At 49.6% G+C, this 19,438-nt stretch overlaps 1 protein-coding gene across 1 annotated transcript in view; it reads left to right on the forward strand.

The window, feature by feature from the left end:
- Nucleotides 1–1,899: 1,899 nt before the first annotated feature.
- The window catches only part of LRP4 (LDL receptor related protein 4), a 50,765-nt gene continuing 33,226 nt past the window's right edge, over nt 1,900–19,438 (forward strand). Inside the window, exons 1-6 of the mRNA XM_012524903.3 lie at nt 1,900–2,185; nt 15,943–16,089; nt 17,264–17,380; nt 18,061–18,174; nt 18,525–18,641; nt 19,115–19,243. Of these exons, the coding sequence (XP_012380357.2) occupies nt 2,134–2,185; nt 15,943–16,089; nt 17,264–17,380; nt 18,061–18,174; nt 18,525–18,641; nt 19,115–19,243 (676 nt within the window). The 5' untranslated portion in view covers nt 1,900–2,133. The remainder of the gene's footprint in view (nt 2,186–15,942; nt 16,090–17,263; nt 17,381–18,060; nt 18,175–18,524; nt 18,642–19,114; nt 19,244–19,438) is intronic.

A 19,438-nucleotide genomic window follows, 5' to 3' on the forward strand; every position in this document is an offset into this window, starting at 1 on the left:
TCCTGACACCAATTAAGGCTGCATCAGAAAAATTGGAGAGGGTCTGAGAATCAGAATCGGCCTCTACTTGTTATTTTTTATCTCCTTGGAATTTTAAATTTCTTCTATTTAGGAGGTACCCAGGATTGAACCTGAGACCACATACATGGGAAACAGGTACTCAACCAGACTTAAGGCTTAGGGGACTCAGGCCTGAAAGGTCAAGTATCATTCCCATGAGTAAGACCATGTGAACCCGACCTGACTTGACTGCCGCCTTCAGTCAGCAAGAAGAACTACACGTGCAGAAAATTCCAGTATTAGTTACCATGGTGATGCTAGTTCAATCACATTGCATCTGGGTGAAAATTCCATGCAAAACAGTATAGAGAAACACTGGCTGAGAAAGAGTTAACACTTCACATTTGTTGTTGCTGTTGCAAAGTGCGGTTTATGTTGGCTTTGGTCAGAGATGGTAATTTGAAGTGAAAGCCTTTGAAAAACGGAAAATAAGCAAGGATGAAATGTCAACCTAGCCATTTGGACAGATCTCCTAATATCCACTTTGCACTACACCACATTACTTTCCCCTCAGCTAACATGGGGCATTTGGACCTTCCTGACTCTATATACTAGCAAGAGGAAAGTGGTTTAATGAAATCCACAAAACCAGGAATTGCTGGCATACCAGTTTGGAGAGAAAAATGATACAGAGGGCTCAAAGGAAGTTGAAGATTTGGGCAAAAGTAACAAAACAAGATTCAACTCAGAAAAATGAATGTAGTAACAAAATTAACCCAGGGTATTAATATGCAATGGGGAGAAAGATAGGCCACAGGTTAAGAGGGAGAGGAGTTTAATTTTATATAGTAAACCAATTTTTTTTTTTCTTTTGCAGGCAGGAAATTTATGGAGGAGCTCTCCCAACGGAGGGAGTCTGAAGATTACACTTCAGCCTCAGTAACCCAAAATTTATATATTGTTGGAGGGCCCTGCAGTCTGAAGCTGGGAGAGGCTGAGGTATTTGGGGGAGTGTGACTCTAAGTTAAGGACTCATTTCCTTAGCCCCTTCCTTTGTAGCCAGGATCAGAAAGTCAGAGAAGGTGAAGAGGCTAGCAATGCTGATTTACAGAGACAGCTAGGAGAAACTGTCTGGGCCAATTCTGGATGTCTGAGCTGGGGAGAAAGGACACAGACAACCACCTCAGGGAATGAGTAAATCAAAAAAGGAGGTCGTGGTATTATTTACCCTAGAACAACGCTGCCCAGACCAAAAAAAGAAGAAAAAGTGGAAGAAGAAAAAGAAACAAGAAAGAAAGGGAGGGGGGGGAGAGAGAAAGAAAAGAAAAAAGGGAAATGAAGGGAAGAAATAAATAAGGAAGAAAGAGAAAAGAAGGAAGAAAAAAATAGGAGAAGGATGAGAATGAAAAAGACCTTCAAAAAGGAATTTTGACGGTGAGAACTCAAGATAAAGCACTCCAGGCCCCCTGATGTCCCTTGTTTGATGTCTCTAAAGACCGAGCGGATTATGCATTAGTAAGCCTTGCGTATTCTGAGACATAATAAAGTCTGGACTTGGGGCCGGTGGGGGGCCGGGGTCATGTCCAGGCGATTGGGGTCAGCTTGGGTGCTCCTCTCTGGCGTAGAGGTAGAGTGAGCGGGATCCAAGAGTTGCCGCTAGAATAATTTTTTTTTTTTAAGTTAGGGACATTCGGATAGTAGTAATGGGGATAGGTGGGGGGGGCTCTTTCTGAGGACTAGGAATGTGGGGGCGGCCTGAAGAGGAGCTGGGTCCGCTCAAGACGCGGGCGGGTGGGGTCGGGGGACTAGGGGTGGGGGCCGAGGGCGGGAAGGGGCTGGGCTGGCGCTGGGGGCGGGACCAGGCGTGGTGGCGGTGGCGGGGGCTGCGGCGCTGGGGGCGGGGCGGCCGGGCCTGGGACACCCCTTCACGGTCCCCTGCGCGGGCGGCTTCGGCTTCGGCTCCCTCACCACTGGAGGCAGCACGGTTGGAGGGCGACTTGAGGGGCGCGCCAGCCACGGTGGAGCCGGGACGCTTCCCCCCGGGGACCCTCCGCCGACTCCTTCGCTGCGCCGCCCGCCGGGAGCCGGCGGGACCCCCGGCCGGCAGGGAGCGCCGGCAGCGGCCACGGCACCATGAGGCGGCCGTGGGGCGCGCTGCTGCTTGGCGCCCTGCTTTACGCACAAGGTAAGCCGCGCTGCCGCGCCGCGGCGCCCGCGCCTCCCGGCCCGCCGGGAAAGTTTGTGCCTGGGACGGCCGCTGCCGGACTTACCTCCCGGGAGCGGGAAGGTGCAGGCTGGGGCCTGGGACCCATCGCTCCCACTCGGAGCCATAGCCTCGAGACTGCGGGTCGGGAAGGGGACCGGGACCTCCCCCAGCGCCCCAAGTCGAGAGGAGGCAAAGGTGGAGGAACTCCCCTGGGCTCGGCGCTCCCAGGCTTCCCTCCCTTGCTGCCGCCGGGCTGGGGGTGAGATCGGAGGCGCTCGCTCGCCCTCCCTCGCTGCTCTTTTAAGAGCTGGGGCTGCTTCTCTTTCAGGTTAAGACTGGGTCTCTGTGTCCTTGGTGCAAGGGAATGTGTGCAAAGAAAGGAGGCAAGGGAGGATGGGTAGCTAAACCCATACATTGTAAATCGCTCTCCTTCCAGGGTTTTGGGGGCTCGGGCGGATTGCGGAGGACTCCAGTGGAATCTGAGTACGTGAACTCCGGGGATTCCTTTGCTCCGGGTCAATTTCTCGAACTCCAGACCTTCCTCCCTCCGAGGGTCTTTGGACGCTGCTTCCTCGCAGCATCTCCCCTTAGTGGTGTTTTGGGTTCCCACTCCTGGCTGCGGCCAATCAATTTCCTGCCCTGGGTCCTCCCAGGGAAAGTGGTGGTGGTGGAGGGGGACAGGGTAGGAAAAGGGGCAGAGGAAGGACGTAGGGAAGAAACTGCTAGAAAGCTCCCTCAGATCCGTCCTAGGCGTGGGCTCCGCGCGGTGGGCCTTGGCCCTCGGGGGAGCTGGACAGACGGCAGCAAGACTCCTGCTTCATCTGCTCCTTATTAATAACTCGTTTGGTGCCCGTACGCTACTGTTGTGTGTGATTGGGACTCGAGTGGAATCTGTTTCTCCGCAGCTGGCTGGGACCATGGGTGCACCCTTGATTTAGCAGCTGCCTCTGGTTTGTGTCCGATGATCAAAGAACTTTGATCTTTGAATTCCATCCCCATCCTCCCACCGCTATTCATTGGGGGGAGGGAGGGGGGGGATCCGAATCTGCCCATTCTACTCCCAGCCGAGATGAGGGGGTGGGATTCAGAATGGAGTGGTTCGTACACCCCCGCCTGACATCCTTCTTTCTTGTACGGAGCTCATGTGGAAATAGTGCAGATCTCGGAACTCGCTGGCAGGGCATGGAGATGTCTGGGCACTTGTTTTTAAAGATTGGTTTACCTTCTAAATCCAAAACAGAGTTCTCATGGCTGTTATTTAAACTATCCGTGGGTTTTAAGTGGCTTTTTCTGTGTCCTCTCTGGCACGGACTGAGCCCTTCTCTACTCTTCACTCTTCTCTGAGTCTAGCCTGGCGACCCACCTTCCTCTCTGCCACTGTGCTCTGCACCACCCCGGATTCTCTCCTAGAAGATTATTTGTAGCCTCTTTGGCATGTCAGGACAGCAACCCTACTGGGGTAGGAATGTAGCTGCTCTTCCCACCACATGGGCCCCTTAAAGGGACAGCTATGCTTTGGGGGGGGGTTCCCCCTTCGGCTGCCGGGGTAGGGGATGGAACTTTCCTTTCGGCCCCCTGGAGGAAGTTTTGAAAAAGATCAAGGGAAATGGCATGGGACTGAAAAAAGGACTAAAACGGATACCAACAAAGCTAGAGAGGAGATTGTTGATTTCTGCCCTAGAGAAGGGAGAGCTGGAAGGTTCTGGGCTGAGACTGGCTAAGAGGATTTTACTACTCCAGAGCTGTCAAAACCATATACCCTATGTCCACATTGAGCCTGGAGGTGAGAATGGGGGTAGTGATTTGTGTGTATTTAATGCTTCTCACACACACACACACACAAAGGATGGAAAGGTTCTTTTTAAAGAAAAAGTTAAGTTTGAAGTCGAACTTCAAAGCACGGGAGGTTTTCTGTGTGCGTGATAAGGATAGTCAGTGGCATAAAGATTTAAACGTCACACAGCTTGATACTGAGCCATCCTTGGACGCTGGGAGGGGACAGACAGATTCATGGTTCACCAGTGAGACAGCAATTGCAGAGCCTGGAACCAGTGCAACCAAAAATTATCACCACCAAGATTCCTGACACTATGTTCCAGGCACTTAGGGAGAAGACATTTGTGATAAGCATAGTAGTAGATCAATTAGTTAGGCAGACCTGACCTCAGCTAGAAGTGAATTCAAAACACAGTTGTTTAGGTGCTTATTTGGATGCAGCTGGTCCCTGTGGCATTTCACAGACACTATAGGTATGGCCTGAGTTTACATAACACTCCAGCCTTAAGGATTTTGGAGGAAATCTTGATTGCTCTTAATAGCTCTTCTTCTTGAGGGTTGAGGTAAGGCCGCAGGCAATCTACCACTACGTGAAAAGTGGGAAAAATCTATGTTTGTCCTGGAGTTTGGTTCCAGGTAAATGAAAAGTTTAAAAATTCTGCTTGCTCAAGAGTGCTTAGGTAGATGAAGAGTGGTTTCAAAGGATCAGTGACTGGTCTTCTTTCCATCTAGCTATTGCCATGGTTGTCATGACTGGTTGTCATGGTGCCTGGGTGACCTTGGCCCTGATCTTATTGGAAGTGTAAAAGATACTTGGCTTGTCACTGATTTTGGATTTCCTCTTCTGTCCCCTGTTGAATATCAGATAACATCTTTGGCACTGACATATGGTATTAAGAATGACAGGTGCAAGGGAACCAAGTCTGGCCATGTCTGATGCAGAGCACACTGGGCATGCCCATCTTCTAGGCCAGCAAAGAACACAGGGGGTCACAGAGGACCGGGTGTTTTCTAGGTCTTTGCTCACCATTTCTACAGACTGACTGCTAATCTTGATCCCTAGAAGAAGGAAATGGGGAGGAATTGCTATATTGCTTCTCCTTTGAAGAAAAGATCAATACTAGAGCCTGTCTGAACAGGAACAGAATTTCAAGAACTACTTTAAGAAGCACTTGGCTGAGAAGTCCCCGTGACCTTGGCTATTGTATGATTGGGCACATCTCATAATTATGAGACAGTTGAATGCCCTTGTTGTTGTCTAGGTCTGTTATCCTATTCCAGCCATGGTGTCTCTGCATTCTTTGACATGCCTTAGTCACAAGTGTTGTCACATTGGCCCAAGCATGGGGCATCTGGGCCCCAGACTTTGTCTGTATTGCCATCACATCTTCAGCAATGGAAGCCCTTCTCTTCTCAGCCGAGGGGGATTCAGTGTCCCAGGGAAGATTCTGTGCTGACTGGTTCACTGGCATAGCCCAAGTATACGGCCCTAAAAATAGTTCTGATGAATGCCTGTGCTTGCCAATCTCCCTCCAGCTTAGAGCTGGCAGGATCAGGTTCTTTTCCCCTAGTATACTCAGGAGCTTTAGCTAAACTGGGTTCTACACCCATTCATTTGTTCTTTCATTCAGCCAATACGTCTGTCAAGCACAAATCTAATCACTGCTTACAGAACTCAAGTGATTAAGAAGCACGGGCAGACCTGGGTTTGAATCTTGGCTTTGGCACTTCCTGATGACACCTTGCAAAACACTTAATCTTCCTAAACTTCAGTGTTATTTGTTAACAGGTTGGGGGCAGAGGGGGGTAGGACTCAGATATAATAGCTTACCACATAAGAATATTGTAAAGATTAAATGAGATAATAGTATGTCCAAACCATTTGGCAAAGGCCTTGACTACTATTTTTGCCTGGGCAAATGTAAGCTGTTTATTAACAAGATTGCGTAAGTGGATTAGAGATGGTCCTTGGCTTTGGAATATGGGAGCCAGATAAATAAATAATTATACTACAATATCATGTGCTAAAACGGAGGCTTGGGGGAAGCGGACTTGGCCCAATGGATAGGGCATCCGCCTACCACATGGGAGGTCTGCGGTTCAAACCCCGGGCCTTCTTGACCCATGTGGAGCTGGCCCATGTGCAATGCTGATGCGCGCAAGGAGTGCCCTGTCACGCAGGGGTGTCCCCCGCGTGGGGGAGCCCCACTCGCAAGAAGTGCGCCCCATAAAGAGAGCCGCCCAGCGCAGAAGAAAGTGCAGCCTGCCCAGAAATGGCACTGCACACACAGGAGAGCTGACAGAGCAAGATGATGCAGCAAAAAGAAACACAGATTCCCTGTGCCACTGACAAAAATACAAGCGTACACAGAAGAACACACAGCGAATGGACACAGACAGCAGACAACGGGGAGAGGGGTGGGGAGGAAGGGGAGAGAAGTAAATAAAAAATAAATCTTTAAAAATAAATAAAATAAGTAGATAAATAAAACGGAGGCTTGGCCCTTCATTCACTTGTGCTGGTTTTTTGGTTTTCTCTTTTAAAAATCTTGCCCCTTCTCCCCCCGCCACCCCCCGAAAACCTAATGAAACCTAGGCCTATTTCTCTCCTGTCCACACTTCCGAAAAAGAGATCTGGTAAGCTGTAATGTGAGTCTAGGGGAGCCTACTCTGCCTTAGTTCTGGAGAGGGCCTGGGAGATGGGCTTTCCTCTGGGATCTTCCCTGTTATAAAAATACAACAACAACTGTGTAATCCACAAGGCAGGGCTGTAGCAAAGCAGTCTCTCATCGAAATTGAAGTCTCTTGTAGCTGGAACAGTTTAGAATTCCAAGCTCTCCCTCCCACTGGCCTGGGAAGGTAGTAATTGCCCCAATTTCGGGGCTGGGCTATTGTGGGGCCTCCTTCCTTCACGACCACTGTCTTTAATCAGGAATCCTGTCAGTGTGCAGCGGTAATTGATGTGGGTCTCCAGCCCCTGACTCTCCCCAACCCCCAGCTCCTCCACCCCAATGTTTGACCCCTGTTGTCTCTTTGTTTCTTCCTTTCAAGTTGGTGCTAGTGATGTGATGTTTTTGGGAGCTGCAGAAAGTTGACCGTAACCAAGAGCAGCCGTTAAAAGGAGCTGATTCTTTGACTTCCTGGCAGTCCTTTGACTCCATTTTCTTTTCTTTTCTTTTGCCTTTTATTTTTTAGGAGGTACCAGGGATTGAACCCGGGACCTCGTACATGGGAAGCAGGCATGCTCAACCACTGAACTATACCCGCTCCCTCTGCATTTTTTATTTCACTAGAAGCAAACACCCTAGGTGCCTTGGACATCTCTCATGCCCTTCAGAGCAAACGTCATTCTTTCACTGCAGGAAGGTATTCCCTTGCTCACAGATGAGTAGGAGGGCTGAAAGCTCTCCCTAACGTCATGCTTCCCCATACAGAAGGGCATTCGCAAGACTCCCTATTACTCAAGTTCGAGTGAAGAAGGGAGGGCACTGCTTGAGACTCAGCTGGGGAAAGCCTGGCTGGGACTTGCTGCAAGCCTTGACTTGGCCTACTGGAGCTCCCTGCCCACCTCTGTTCAGAGCTGAGGATCAGAGCTGCGAGCTGAACCAACCGGAAACAAAAGACTGGGAGCAAACCTCCCATCTGGCTGAGAGGCAGCAACACAAAGGTGCTGCTGCTGCATAATTTATCCGGGTTTACCGGGGCTGGGAAGCTCCTGGTTCCAGGCAGCACCTTTTTGGGGGAGAGGGACCCTCCCCCAGTCTGGGTGTAGGGTCAGGGCAGGTTCAGAGCAGGGTTTTGGGGGAGACACTTGATTAGCACTGAAAGTAAAGAAGCTGTAGGCTATAAGTGCTTGCAGTGATATATCCACACTCAACAGCTCCACTTCCTGCCCGACCTGAGGGGTGGAATGTGAGGGGAATTGCTCCAAGTTTTCCCTTCTGATGGCCCCAGCTGGACTGTCACCACCTTGTGGGCATGGGTCAGAGGACAAGAGAAAGTTCCTCTGTTGGATGGATGCAGCCTAATGGAAACTGAATAGACATGCCAGGTTATAACATCTATAAGCCTAGCAAATAAGAAAGGGGAACCCCTTTCTTTTCCCACTCCCCCCACCCCAGACAGTTCAATAAAGAAGTTTCAAGGATGGGCTAAGAGAAGGAGTAAAAGTGGCTATAAAATGTATCTCCTCCAAATAAGAATTTCTGCTCTTCTGGAAATGATCTCCTTTGGTGACCATTTTTTATGCCAGAAACTGGAACATGTATGTTTAAAAAAATATATTTCTAGGGCAGTTAATGTGTCTTAATGCTTTGCTGCATCCTCATCATGGTGATAAGTGCTTAGCATATGTTGTCGTATTTACTTCCTACAATATCTTTATGAGGTAGATACTGTTAAATTACTATTTTATAGATGGGAAGCTAAGGCTCAGAGCAATTTACTGTCACCCACTAACTGAGTATGGATTTGACCCTAGAACCTAAGCTGTTAACCCCCAATTCATAATACCTCTCAGAATAAAATATTTTAAATTAGGTTGTCCCAGAAGATCTGGGTTGAGAGTACATATATTTCACTGTGGATTGACTTCCCTCTGTGTTCAGGCATCTTCTCAGGGAATCCCCAAAGCACATGGAATTATTTTCCAGGTGTTTTGTGTTGTTGTTGAAGAGGTGCTTACAAAGCCTCCAAGAAGGGGAGATGTGGCTTGTTGCTCCCTGAAGCCACCCATCTCTTCTTTTGTGGGCCTTGTGTTTTAAGATGTAGGGAGAAGGAGAGAGTGATAATTTGTGCAGCCCCTCACAGAACACAGTCAGCTGCATAGTGAAATCTGACAGTCAGGAGCTAGCTGAGGCAGGATTTGCACCAGGAAGTTTTGTTTCCATGTTCTTAAGCTCTGTTGGATTGTGAAATCTGTTGAGTGAGCTCCTGGACCGGGTAAGGAGAATTTTGAGGACCTGTAAGGAGGCATCCTGGTATCACGGCTACATTAGTGGGTTGAGAGAGAGGACACATCCCGATGAAGATGACGGTGTTAGTAATAGTAATAGCTGCTTACTATGTACTTCATAGGTACTATCTCATTTAAGCCTCCCAGTAGCCCTCTAAGACAGATGCTCTTATTTTCCCCATTTTGCAAAAGTGGCAACTAATCCACTTCTGAATTCCTCTGTACTTTAGGTTCTGTATTTCTTCTATACTTGCCTCCTAGGAATTAACCGATGATAAATTAAGTGAGGACAAAGGATGCCATCTGCCTCAGTCTCCTCCAGAGGAAGGCAGGAAAGCCAGGGCTCTTGCCACAGTACTTTTCTTCCCCCATCCCCACCGTGGCTGCTTTGTTCCTGTGATTACTCAGGTCACTAACTTAATGGGGGGGGGGGAGTGGGGGTGACACTGTTGCTTGACACATAGTAGGGTTTTTTAGATACCCCCAAGCCCTAAAGCCAGGCACTATGCTAAGTGCTTCGTGTAATTCAATAATTTAATTCTCATAACATTCATATGAGCCTTATAATCCCAATTTTCCTGATGAAAAACTAAGGTATAAAGATATTATGCCCAGGGTGTAACAGCCAGGAACTAGCAGAGTCAGGATTTGCACCAAGGAAATTTTGTTTCAGTTTTCTTAACAATTATACTCTTCTGGTCTCAAAACTTTGGAAACCAGCCATTGAGAACTTTTCTTTTTTTTGAATAAACTTTTTATTTTGAAATCATTTCACTCCCACTGGACAGTTGTAAAAGTAGTATAAAACCCATCCAGAGAACACCCACATAACCATCCACCCCCACGTACCCAGATCTACCAACTTTTAATATTTTGCCACATTCACTGTATCATCCTATCTATCCATGGGTTCTTTTTTTGTTTTTAAAAGTGGCAAGAGAGGGCTGAACTTGCTGGCACCACTAGGAAAAGACTTCACCAGGTTGATTTTCAAACCTACCAAGTAATGCTGACCTCTAGGGATCACAGGAATAAAACAGACCATGGGACAGAAGTAAAGTTATGATGTCAGTATCATAGTCTGATATAATACTACAGCGAGTGAAAGGAACTTAATAGAACTAGAAAGCCACCTTAAAAAGAAGATTCCTTTTCTCACAAGTACTGGTTAGTAGGAAAATACCTACTTTTATTTCTGATATTCTGTGCATCTTTTTTTCTTTGACAACTCACAAGCCTCTGGAGGGATATATCATTCATTCATTCATTTAACAAACTTGGCATTGATCACCTACTACATACCAAGTATTGAGCTGTGCACAGTGAATACACAGCTGGGTAGCATACAGTTCCAGCCTCCAAGAAGCTTGTGGTCTGGTGAGTGAACACTGATCCCAAGTAGATAGACTAAGTGCTACAATGCAGTGACACAAAGGTCTCTGAGGCTCGGATAAGGAGCTTCCACCTTAGCCTCAGGCCAAGTAGAGCCAAGCCAGGCAGCTTCAGGAAAGGATTCACCTTCCAGTTTCCTGGCACTGCCCTCCTCTTACCTGTTTTTGTGTTAGCACTTAGGCTTCCTAAGCAACCTCTCCCGCCTCCTAACAGTGACTGTCTACAGGCACCTAGATCTCTCCAGATGCCAGGCGTCTCTTGGATAAGGTTAGGTCCATTTCCATGTGGCTCCTTGCTGCCAGTCCTTCCAGTTATATCACTGTGTCTTGCTACATGGGTGCCCCCTTCACTGAGAGATGCCCACTGTAGAGACTGCTGTGGAGCTGAAATTAGTGAATCTGTCCCTTGGTTGGCCTGGATGTAGTTTAGGGTCATTTCAAATAACTTATCCTCACTAGTTAAGGTTTATAGTCTCGCCATTGCCACCTGTCGGTGGGAGGAGAGAGGAGAACAAGTTATAAGCAAAACAGGAAGGTTCCTGCCTTTGCCATGATAATCCCTTCCACACTGGGGTGGCTGTCATGCCCCAGAGCTGTCACTGGGCACTCCTTACCTGCTCATCCCTGGTTTAACTTGAAAAAGCTGCTCTGTAGCTTGTGTGTAGTCACTGTCCACCCATGTGCCTCTGAGTGACAAGTGTAATCCACCTTCAGCTGAGCATTCAATGGGATGATGGAGAGCAGTGCCTCCTTAACCCATGTGCTTCAGTGTCCCTGGGAAGCCTATTAAAAATCCAGATTCTGAGGTCACATTACAAGAATACTAACCTAAGGGTCAGATTGAGCTCCCCTCCTGGCTTTCCATCTTACCCCAGGACCTTGGCCAAAGCAGGTAACCTTACCTGTTAAATAGGTACTATAATAACTCCTCAGGGTTATTGTAATGATTAACTGAGAAGACAAGTGTGTATGCAAACGTGGCAAGTAAACTATAAAGAGAATCAGCAAAGGATAATTATTTGTTATCAGAAGCCCTGTTCCTTCCTGGTCCTATAACACCTAAGGCACTGGTTCAAAAGGACTGGGACTCCAGACTTTCCTTGCTTGGCTACTTTACCTTAGGGTAGGGGAAATTGGTCTTTAGCCTTAGCAGTAACTAGAATGAGAGGTCACTGTTTGAGGCAAATAAACTCAGCATATTTGCTAATTGAGAATACATAAAAGAGAGGGAGTGGCCCAGACCACCAAATGTTGTAAATTCCTTTTTTTTTTTTAGGAGGTACTAGGGATTGAACCCAGGACCTTGTACATGGGAAGCAGGTGCTAAACCACTGAGCTCCATCTGCTCCCCAACGAGAGTTGTTTTTTCTTTTGTTTGCTTTTTGTTTTTAGGTGGTGCCGGGGATTGAACCCAGACTGTACATGGGAAGCAGGTGCTCAACCACTTTAGCTACATCTGATTCCCATAAATTCCTTTTTTTAAAAAAAGTTTATTTTTTTATTTCTCTCCCCTTCCCCCCCCCCCCCCCACACTTGTCTGCTCTCTGTGTCTATATGCTGTGTGTTCTTCTGTGTTCATTTGTGTTCTTGTCAGCGGCACCGGGAATCTGTGTCTCTTTTTGTTACATCATTTTGCTGCGTCAGCTCTCTGTGTGTGTGGTGCCATTTCTGGGCAGGCTGCACTTTTTTTGCGCTGGGCGACTCTCCCTACTGGGCGCACTCCTTGTGCATGGCAGCACTGCGCATGGGCCAGCTCAACACGGGTCAGGAGGCCCTGGTTTGAACCGTGGACCTCCCATGTGGTAGGCGGATGCTCTATCCATTGAGCCAGATCTGCTTCCCTGTAAATTCCTTTTTTGACCTCGAGGTTTTAGAGATCCTTCCAATATCAATACCATTTATTGTGAGGAAGTGTGGTGATGTGGTTAAGAGCAGCAGCTCTGGGATCAACCTGCCTGGCTCCAACCCTTAGTACCCATGTAACCTCCCTGTGGTTCAGCATCCTCTATTATTTGGTGCTGATAATAATAACAGTGTCACCTCCCAGAGTGACTGAGATGATTCATAGATACAGCATAGAAAAGCATGCAGAAAAGTACTTGCAGGGCATCTGGAAAGTATTCATAAATAGCAGTTGTAATATTATGAAGCTTTTGCTGTATGCCAGTCCTCAGTCCTGGGCCAAGCATCTTATTTGTGGATTGTTTAACTTAACCTTTACAAAGACTCTTTTACGTAATACGATTCCTCCCATTTTATAGATGAGGAAACTGAGGCTCACAGGCCTTAAATAAGTTGTTTGTGGCAGAACCAGTATTTGAACCCCACCTCTCTGACTCCAGAATCTCTGCTTTCACGTTTCACTGTCTTATATATGAAGGGGATGTTTCTGTTCTTTCGTGCAGAAGAAAGCAGCGAGGGATTGATAAAGTGGCTGGGCCACGGCTGTGAGGTGTAAATGGTGAGATTCAGGTTAACCGCCCGTAGTGAACACAGAAGATGGATTCCAAAAGCTGGGCGCCTTGATGCTCAGAGATAGCGAAATACCGGGGAGAGACCTTTCCCTGGCTGAAAGCCTTAGGTCCAGAGGCTAGGGAAGCCCCTGAATGACTTTCAAGGCCAGAAACAGAGCTGAGGGTTCTAATGCCTAATTTCTTAAAATGACAACTGTGTTTTGCCGCCCACAGTCACATGTTTCCTTTCTTTACCTACCATTCTTTTAATTGAAAAGGGTTAAAAGCTGCTCTGTGTGATCACAGCCAGGACTTGGGTGAAAAGGCAGAATTCTACCTCCAGGGGCCTAGAGGGGCAGCAGTTGTCCAGAAGAGCCAGCCTCTTGGAGTATACTGTGTCCCCTGTATGAAAGCCCAAGTCGAGGCTCTGCCGGACTGGGGCCTGGCTGACCTTCACGTTGCAGATGCTGGCAGGCTGTCCAGACTCTCCAGCTGCCTGCAGCTATCTTGATGCCCCTCCGATGGAATGCTTTGTTCCTGAAGACTGCTCAGTGAAATCAGGATTTCAGGCTACTGCTCTGCCAAAGGCAGGGGTGGGGCCCTGAAAAAAAACAAAATGAAACAAACCTGGGCTGAGGATCCCTCTTTACCCTCAGTATTCCTTTCATTTGCTGGCAGCACCGGATGCTGCTGTTCTGTTTGCTCTCCCAGTCCTGGTGCTTGGGTTATTAAAATCAAGGCCTTTTGGGGGAAAAAATGTAGCCCCCCACATCCCCACACCCTTATACCCCATACCTCTACACCTCTGCACTCCCCACCCCCAGAGGCCCCACAATCCTTTTCCCCATACCCCACACCCCTGCACCCCAGGCTCCATTTATTCAGCATCTTTTGCTTGCCAAGGTATGAAGTTTCTTTCTTTTGCCTCTATTTTCTTGTCCAGTCCTTGTGGCCTTTTCACAAATGAGGAAACTGAGGTTTAGGGATTTAAGTGACTTAAACAAGGTCAAACTGGTCCTTGGAACCCAGATCTGTCTGCTCTATGTCTTGTGCTTTTTTTTTTTTCTCTGCTCCCCAACCCCTTTGATTCTCCCCTTCTTCTCTGTCCTTGTCACCACCCGCTTTACCTTGAACTCTCTGTTGGTGCATTCCTACTCTCTCCTGTGTGTGGCCAGCAGTGTTTCTCAAGCTTGGAATAGATAATTCTTTGTTGTAGGGCTCTCCTCTGCATTGTAGGATGCTTAGTAGCTTGTCCCTGTTGGATGCCATTAGCATCCCTAGTCTTGACAATCCAAAATATCTCCCCATGTTGCCAATGCAAGGTAGGGGTGAGGTGGCTGAAGGAGGGGGTACAAAATCATCCCCTTTTGAGACCCAGTGATTGCACTTTCTCCCTCCTCCCCATGAAAAGGATCTGTGTGTTGGGGAGCCCCCCACCCCCATTACATGGAGTCATCTGGAATACTTAGCTTCCTTAAAGTGGTCCCCATAGCTGTGATGAACTGGGCACACTACACAATTTCCTCATGTTCTCTTGCCCAGGGTATGAGTGAGAAAAGCTCCCATCCCTTCTCAGTGCTCTCAGAATGGGCCTGAGAGGATGGGGCTGGGACAGTGGGGTCTTCAGGTTTCCCTGGGAAAGAACCCTCTGTCCTGCACTTGCAAAGCAACTTGGAGAGGCAGAGGTCCTTGGGTCAGAGTGGGCCTTTCTGTGAGGTATAGAGATGCTGCATCTCCTGAAGAGGATCTCCTTGACTTCTGCAGGAATCCCTGCATCTTTTCTAGGGCAGCTCATTCCCTTAGCATTTGGAGGGGGAGGTAAAGGCCTCAGTTGAGAATCTGGTGAAAGCTGTGGTCCCTCGCCTCAGAAACATAGCATAAAATACATTTTTGCCCGCAGTTTCAGGGGTTCACAGATCCCAAAGGCCATCTATCCATCCATCTGAAGTTAGAGACCCCTGCCTTATGCTCCCACTCTGTGTGGGAATTGAGGTGGAGAGGGCAGGGTTTAGGCCTCGCTCACAGTTCTTGGAGGGAGTAGAGCACACCCTTTGTTCCTGGCCCTCAGCCCTAATTAAGCCAGGCCAAATAATACTAATGTGAGGTGAGGATGTACATCAAGAGATGAATCAAAAGAGAGAAGCCAGGTCAGGTAAATAGAGGCGTGGCAGTTTAGGAGCTGACTCCTCCCCAGTTCCAGCCCAGCCTGAGGGCAGGACCCAGCTCAGGAGAGGAAGAGAAGAAAGTTGGGGGGAGATGAGCAAGGAGTGAAGGCCCCCATCTTCCCCAGCTGCAAGCAGCCCAGCGGGTTAGATGCATGCTGGGAGGGGGAAGGGTGACCCTGGCAGAACGCTTTGTTCCAGCTGAGGCTGGATTGGGGGCACTGAGCCTTTCACACGCCATCTCAGGGCATCCTGCTGGGCACGCTGGCGAGGGCGCGCAGCAGCCAGTCATGGGACTTGGCCAGGCAGATAGCTCGAGTCTCAATGGGGAAGCCCAGCTGCGGCTGCCGAGGCTGGGGGAAGGGCTGCTTCTGTCCGCCTTCCTCTAGGCTGTGTCTCACGGACCCCGGCTGGTCCCAAGTCCTCTCCCACCCTTCTGACCCCATTCCTCCTGGTGACTTCCTCAAAAGTAAGCCCTGCCTGATGACTCACAGCATCCAGGGCTGCTTCCAGCACTCCCCCACCAACCCCCCTGTGTAGCCTGCTTGTTCCTAATGGGTTTCTAGGATTTTAACTCCATCAATATGTCTTGCCATCCCTGGCCAAGATCCAAGGGTCTGGTCCTGGATGAAGGCAAAATCATCCATACAGCAAACCTAGTTTGGAGGGAAGGAAATAGAGGCCTCCCAGCATCACACTTTTCATCCCCTTCTCCCTTTCTCTGAGAGTACCAACAACCTTCTAGGTGGCATCATTTGTCTCTGGGCCTTTGGGGTGCTTTCCTAGAGGGGTACCTGGACAACTTGTGAGCCCAAAGTCAGAGGGCACCTTCTCGGCCATGCATGTCTTGGAGAAAGGGGAGGAAGACATGATGAGGTTGTCTGTGTCTCTCTCTTGATGTCTCCATGGCCCCCTGGGTGACAGTGCTTCCCATCCCTGCTCCTGGAATGAGCTTCAGCTGAAGGGGAGCTGAGCCCTTACTGATTCCTCTCCTGCCCAGGCCTGGCCGGCAGCCCTGAGTGTGCTTGTGGTCGGAGCCACTTCACCTGTGCAGTGAGCGCCCTCGGCGAGTGTACCTGCATCCCCGCCCAGTGGCAGTGCGATGGGGACAACGACTGCGGAGACCACAGCGATGAGGACGGATGTAGTAAGAACTTCCCCATGGAGGGTGGAAGGGGATGGAAGAGGGGATGGGAGTGGGGGGCAAGGCCAAGGCTGATGGAGTGTTCTGTGTAACAACTACATCCGAGGGTGACAGATATTGACAGAAGGGTGGTTTCTTCACTATATATATGGCCCAACTCCACGCCAACCCTGCCCTGTATTTCTCTTTGTTGGTCCACACATATATGCCCAATAAACAAACCTAGAAAACAAATGTAGGGAAAAACACTCTCAGAACAACAGGTAGTCTTTTTAAATAGACCCCTCTGTATGTTTGTGCATAAGCATGTGTGTAGATTTACTGTAATTTGTGCATTTTAAATTTACAGACTATACATGGGATGCAGATTATGTTAGTTTCTTGGTATTCTGTGTAGTCATACCTTTTTTAATATCATAAACTTTGTAAGCAATCTTCTATTTTAAGTCTCCCTTTGCCCCTCACAATGGTAGCATGTGCACATTTGGCTGGGGTATCCTGTCTTGGATATATGGAAATATCAGAGCTGAGCCAGTTGACTAGGTTTGGGGAGGCAATCTCTGACCTGTAGCATCTGCATCTAAGAGTGGCTAATTAATCTAATGAGAATGAAACTACAACCTGAACCTTATTAATCCTAACCAGTTCACTAATTGTGATGGTGATACATGCTTCCCTTTCATGTAGTACTTTCATATGCATTATCTCAAAAGACCTCTGAGAGCCGAGTATAATTATACAGTCAAACTATAGCTCAGAGAGGGTAACCGCCTTGCTCAGTATCAGAAGTAATGAATTCTGGAAGTGTAATTTGAGCCTAGATGTGTCACTCTTCATTTAACAAAAGGAAAAGAGAAAGAAACACTTCCATCTCTTTCTCTTCCCCTCCCCCTCACATTTTCTTTGCTTTCTCAGTGGTTTTGACTTCCTTGGGCTGGTCTTCCTCTCCCTCATCAACCCCTCACCATGTTCCCTTCTAATACAATCTCTGTGTTGAAGCATCTGCTTAGCTTCTCCATAGGCTCTGGGCAGGAGTAGGGATTTGTAAGGAAGGGCTAGAAGGAAGATAGGAAGATTTGGGACAGGGGATGTTGAGAAAAGGCTTCAGGCCCAGTGTATCCTGCCCGAGTTAGTGTGCCAGATTGCTGAGCTCTTCCCTTCTTTTTCCTGGACTCAGTGCTGCCCACCTGCTCCCCTCTTGACTTCCACTGTGACAATGGCAAGTGCATCCGCCGCTCCTGGGTGTGCGATGGGGACAACGACTGTGAGGACGACTCGGATGAGCAGGACTGTCGTGAGTGCTGGCAGGGGCCAGGCGGACTCCGTCAGGATCTGTTGGGGAAGGATTCTAAATCAGGAAAGGATTCCCCCTCTGTGTCCCGTCCCTTCACATTCTCTGTCTCTTTTTTTCTTTTTTGATTTATTTATTTTATTTTATTTATTTCTCTCCACCCTCCCTCTTTGTCTGCTCTCTGTGTCTATTTGCCTCATTAGGTGCCTCTGGGAACTGATCCTGGGAACTTCCAGAGTGGGAGAGAGGCGATCGTTCTCTTGTGCCACCTCAGCTCCTGATCTGCTGTGTCTCTTATTGTCTCTCCTCTGTGTCCCTCTTTGTTGCATCATCCTGCTGCGCCAGCTCTCTGCATGGGCCAGCACTCCTGCATGGGGCAGCACTCCTGCATGGGGCAGTACTCTGCGTAGGCCGGCATTCTGCGCAGGCCAGCACTCTGCATGGGCCAGCTTGCCACGTGGGCCACCTTGCCTTCACAAGGAGGTCCTGGGCATCAAACCCTGGACCTCCTATGTGGTAGACGAGAGCCTAATTGCTTGAGCCACATCCACTTCCCTGCATTCTCTCTTGGTCAGAGGCAAGGGCAGCACCGGAGCTCCTTGACCACCCTGGAAAGCTTTACATTGGGCTTCCAGGCGCTGGACCCCTCTGCCGGCAGCGGCCTGACCTCTCTGTGTCCACAGCCCCCCGTGAGTGTGAAGAGGACGAGTTCCCCTGCCAGAACGGCTATTGCATCCGCAGCCTGTGGCACTGTGATGGTGACAATGACTGTGGCGACAACAGCGATGAGCAGTGTGGTGAGTGGTGTCCCAGTGAGGCAGGCACAGTGCTGGGTGAGTGGCCTGGCTATGGGAGAAGACAGCAGCAGCAATGGCCCTTGTGCTGCCTGAACCTCCAGCTGCCCCAGGTGTCTGGAGCAGCCAGTGGAAGACAGGGCGGCAGAGTGGTCCAGACCCCCAGGGCCCACGGACCAGGAGTCTGAGGTCTCCCAGGCTCTCAAGGGCCACCCCTTTCCCTAGATCTGTGGTATCTTTCAGGACCTGGGTCAGACCCCAGGGGTGGTGAGGTTGGGGTCAGGGAGGATGGTAGCTGGGTTCCCTGTAGGGCTCTCTCAGGATTGCTCTCCCATTGCACACCCCCCCCCCAGACATGCGCAAGTGCTCCGACAAGGAATTCCGCTGCAGTGATGGGAGCTGCATTGCTGAGCACTGGTACTGCGACGGGGACACCGACTGCAAAGATGGCTCTGATGAGGAGAGCTGTCGTGAGTGGCCCCGCCCGCAGGCTGTTGGGCTGGGAGTGGGCACAGGTCCCATCCAACAGGCCAGGCCGAGGAGTGCATGTACAGTGGGCAAGGGAGGGTGGGATCAAAAAAATATTTGTGGAGAATGAGGGTATCAATCCCATTATAGGGATGGGTTCTTTTTTTCCTGCCCTGGAGAGAGGTGGGTCATCTCCACGGAGGGAATGGGCAGCTCCCCAGCCTGGCCTACCTCCGACCTCCCTCCCGGGTCACTCCCCACCACAGCAGGAGGCGGGGGATGGGTTCTTGAGAAGCAGCTCCTCTAAGCCTGGCTTAGGGTGGGACCAGGCTCCCCTGAGACCAGGGATCCCCAGGCCATCCCAAATAAAACCTGGTTACGGAGGTGCCCAAACATCTTGCCCCTTTGAGGAGTCAGGGCCCCTCTTTTCCATCCAGGTCTGAGTGCATGCCCCTCCCCACCTGCCTTCCTTCAGCCTCAGCAGTGCCGGCACCCCCCTGCAGCCTGGAGGAGTTCCAGTGTGCCTACGGCCGCTGCATCCTTGATATCTACCACTGTGATGGTGACGATGACTGCGGAGACTGGTCGGACGAGTCTGATTGCTGTGAGTGCCCTGGCCAGGCCCGGAGGAGGGAGGCCGGGCTGGGAGGCACTCCTCGGTGGAAGGCACAGGTGCCAGCTGGGGCAAGAGCTCAGGAAAGGAGTTTCTGAATTCCCAGTGACTTGCCATTGGTCCCTCTTAGGCAGAGATGGAGCCCAGGTGCTGGGGCCACAGCATCCTGGTCTGCCCTGGGATGCG

The sequence above is a fragment of the Dasypus novemcinctus genome, chromosome 10 (genome assembly GCF_030445035.2).
Source record: "Dasypus novemcinctus isolate mDasNov1 chromosome 10, mDasNov1.1.hap2, whole genome shotgun sequence".
NCBI lineage: Eukaryota > Metazoa > Chordata > Mammalia > Cingulata > Dasypodidae > Dasypus > Dasypus novemcinctus.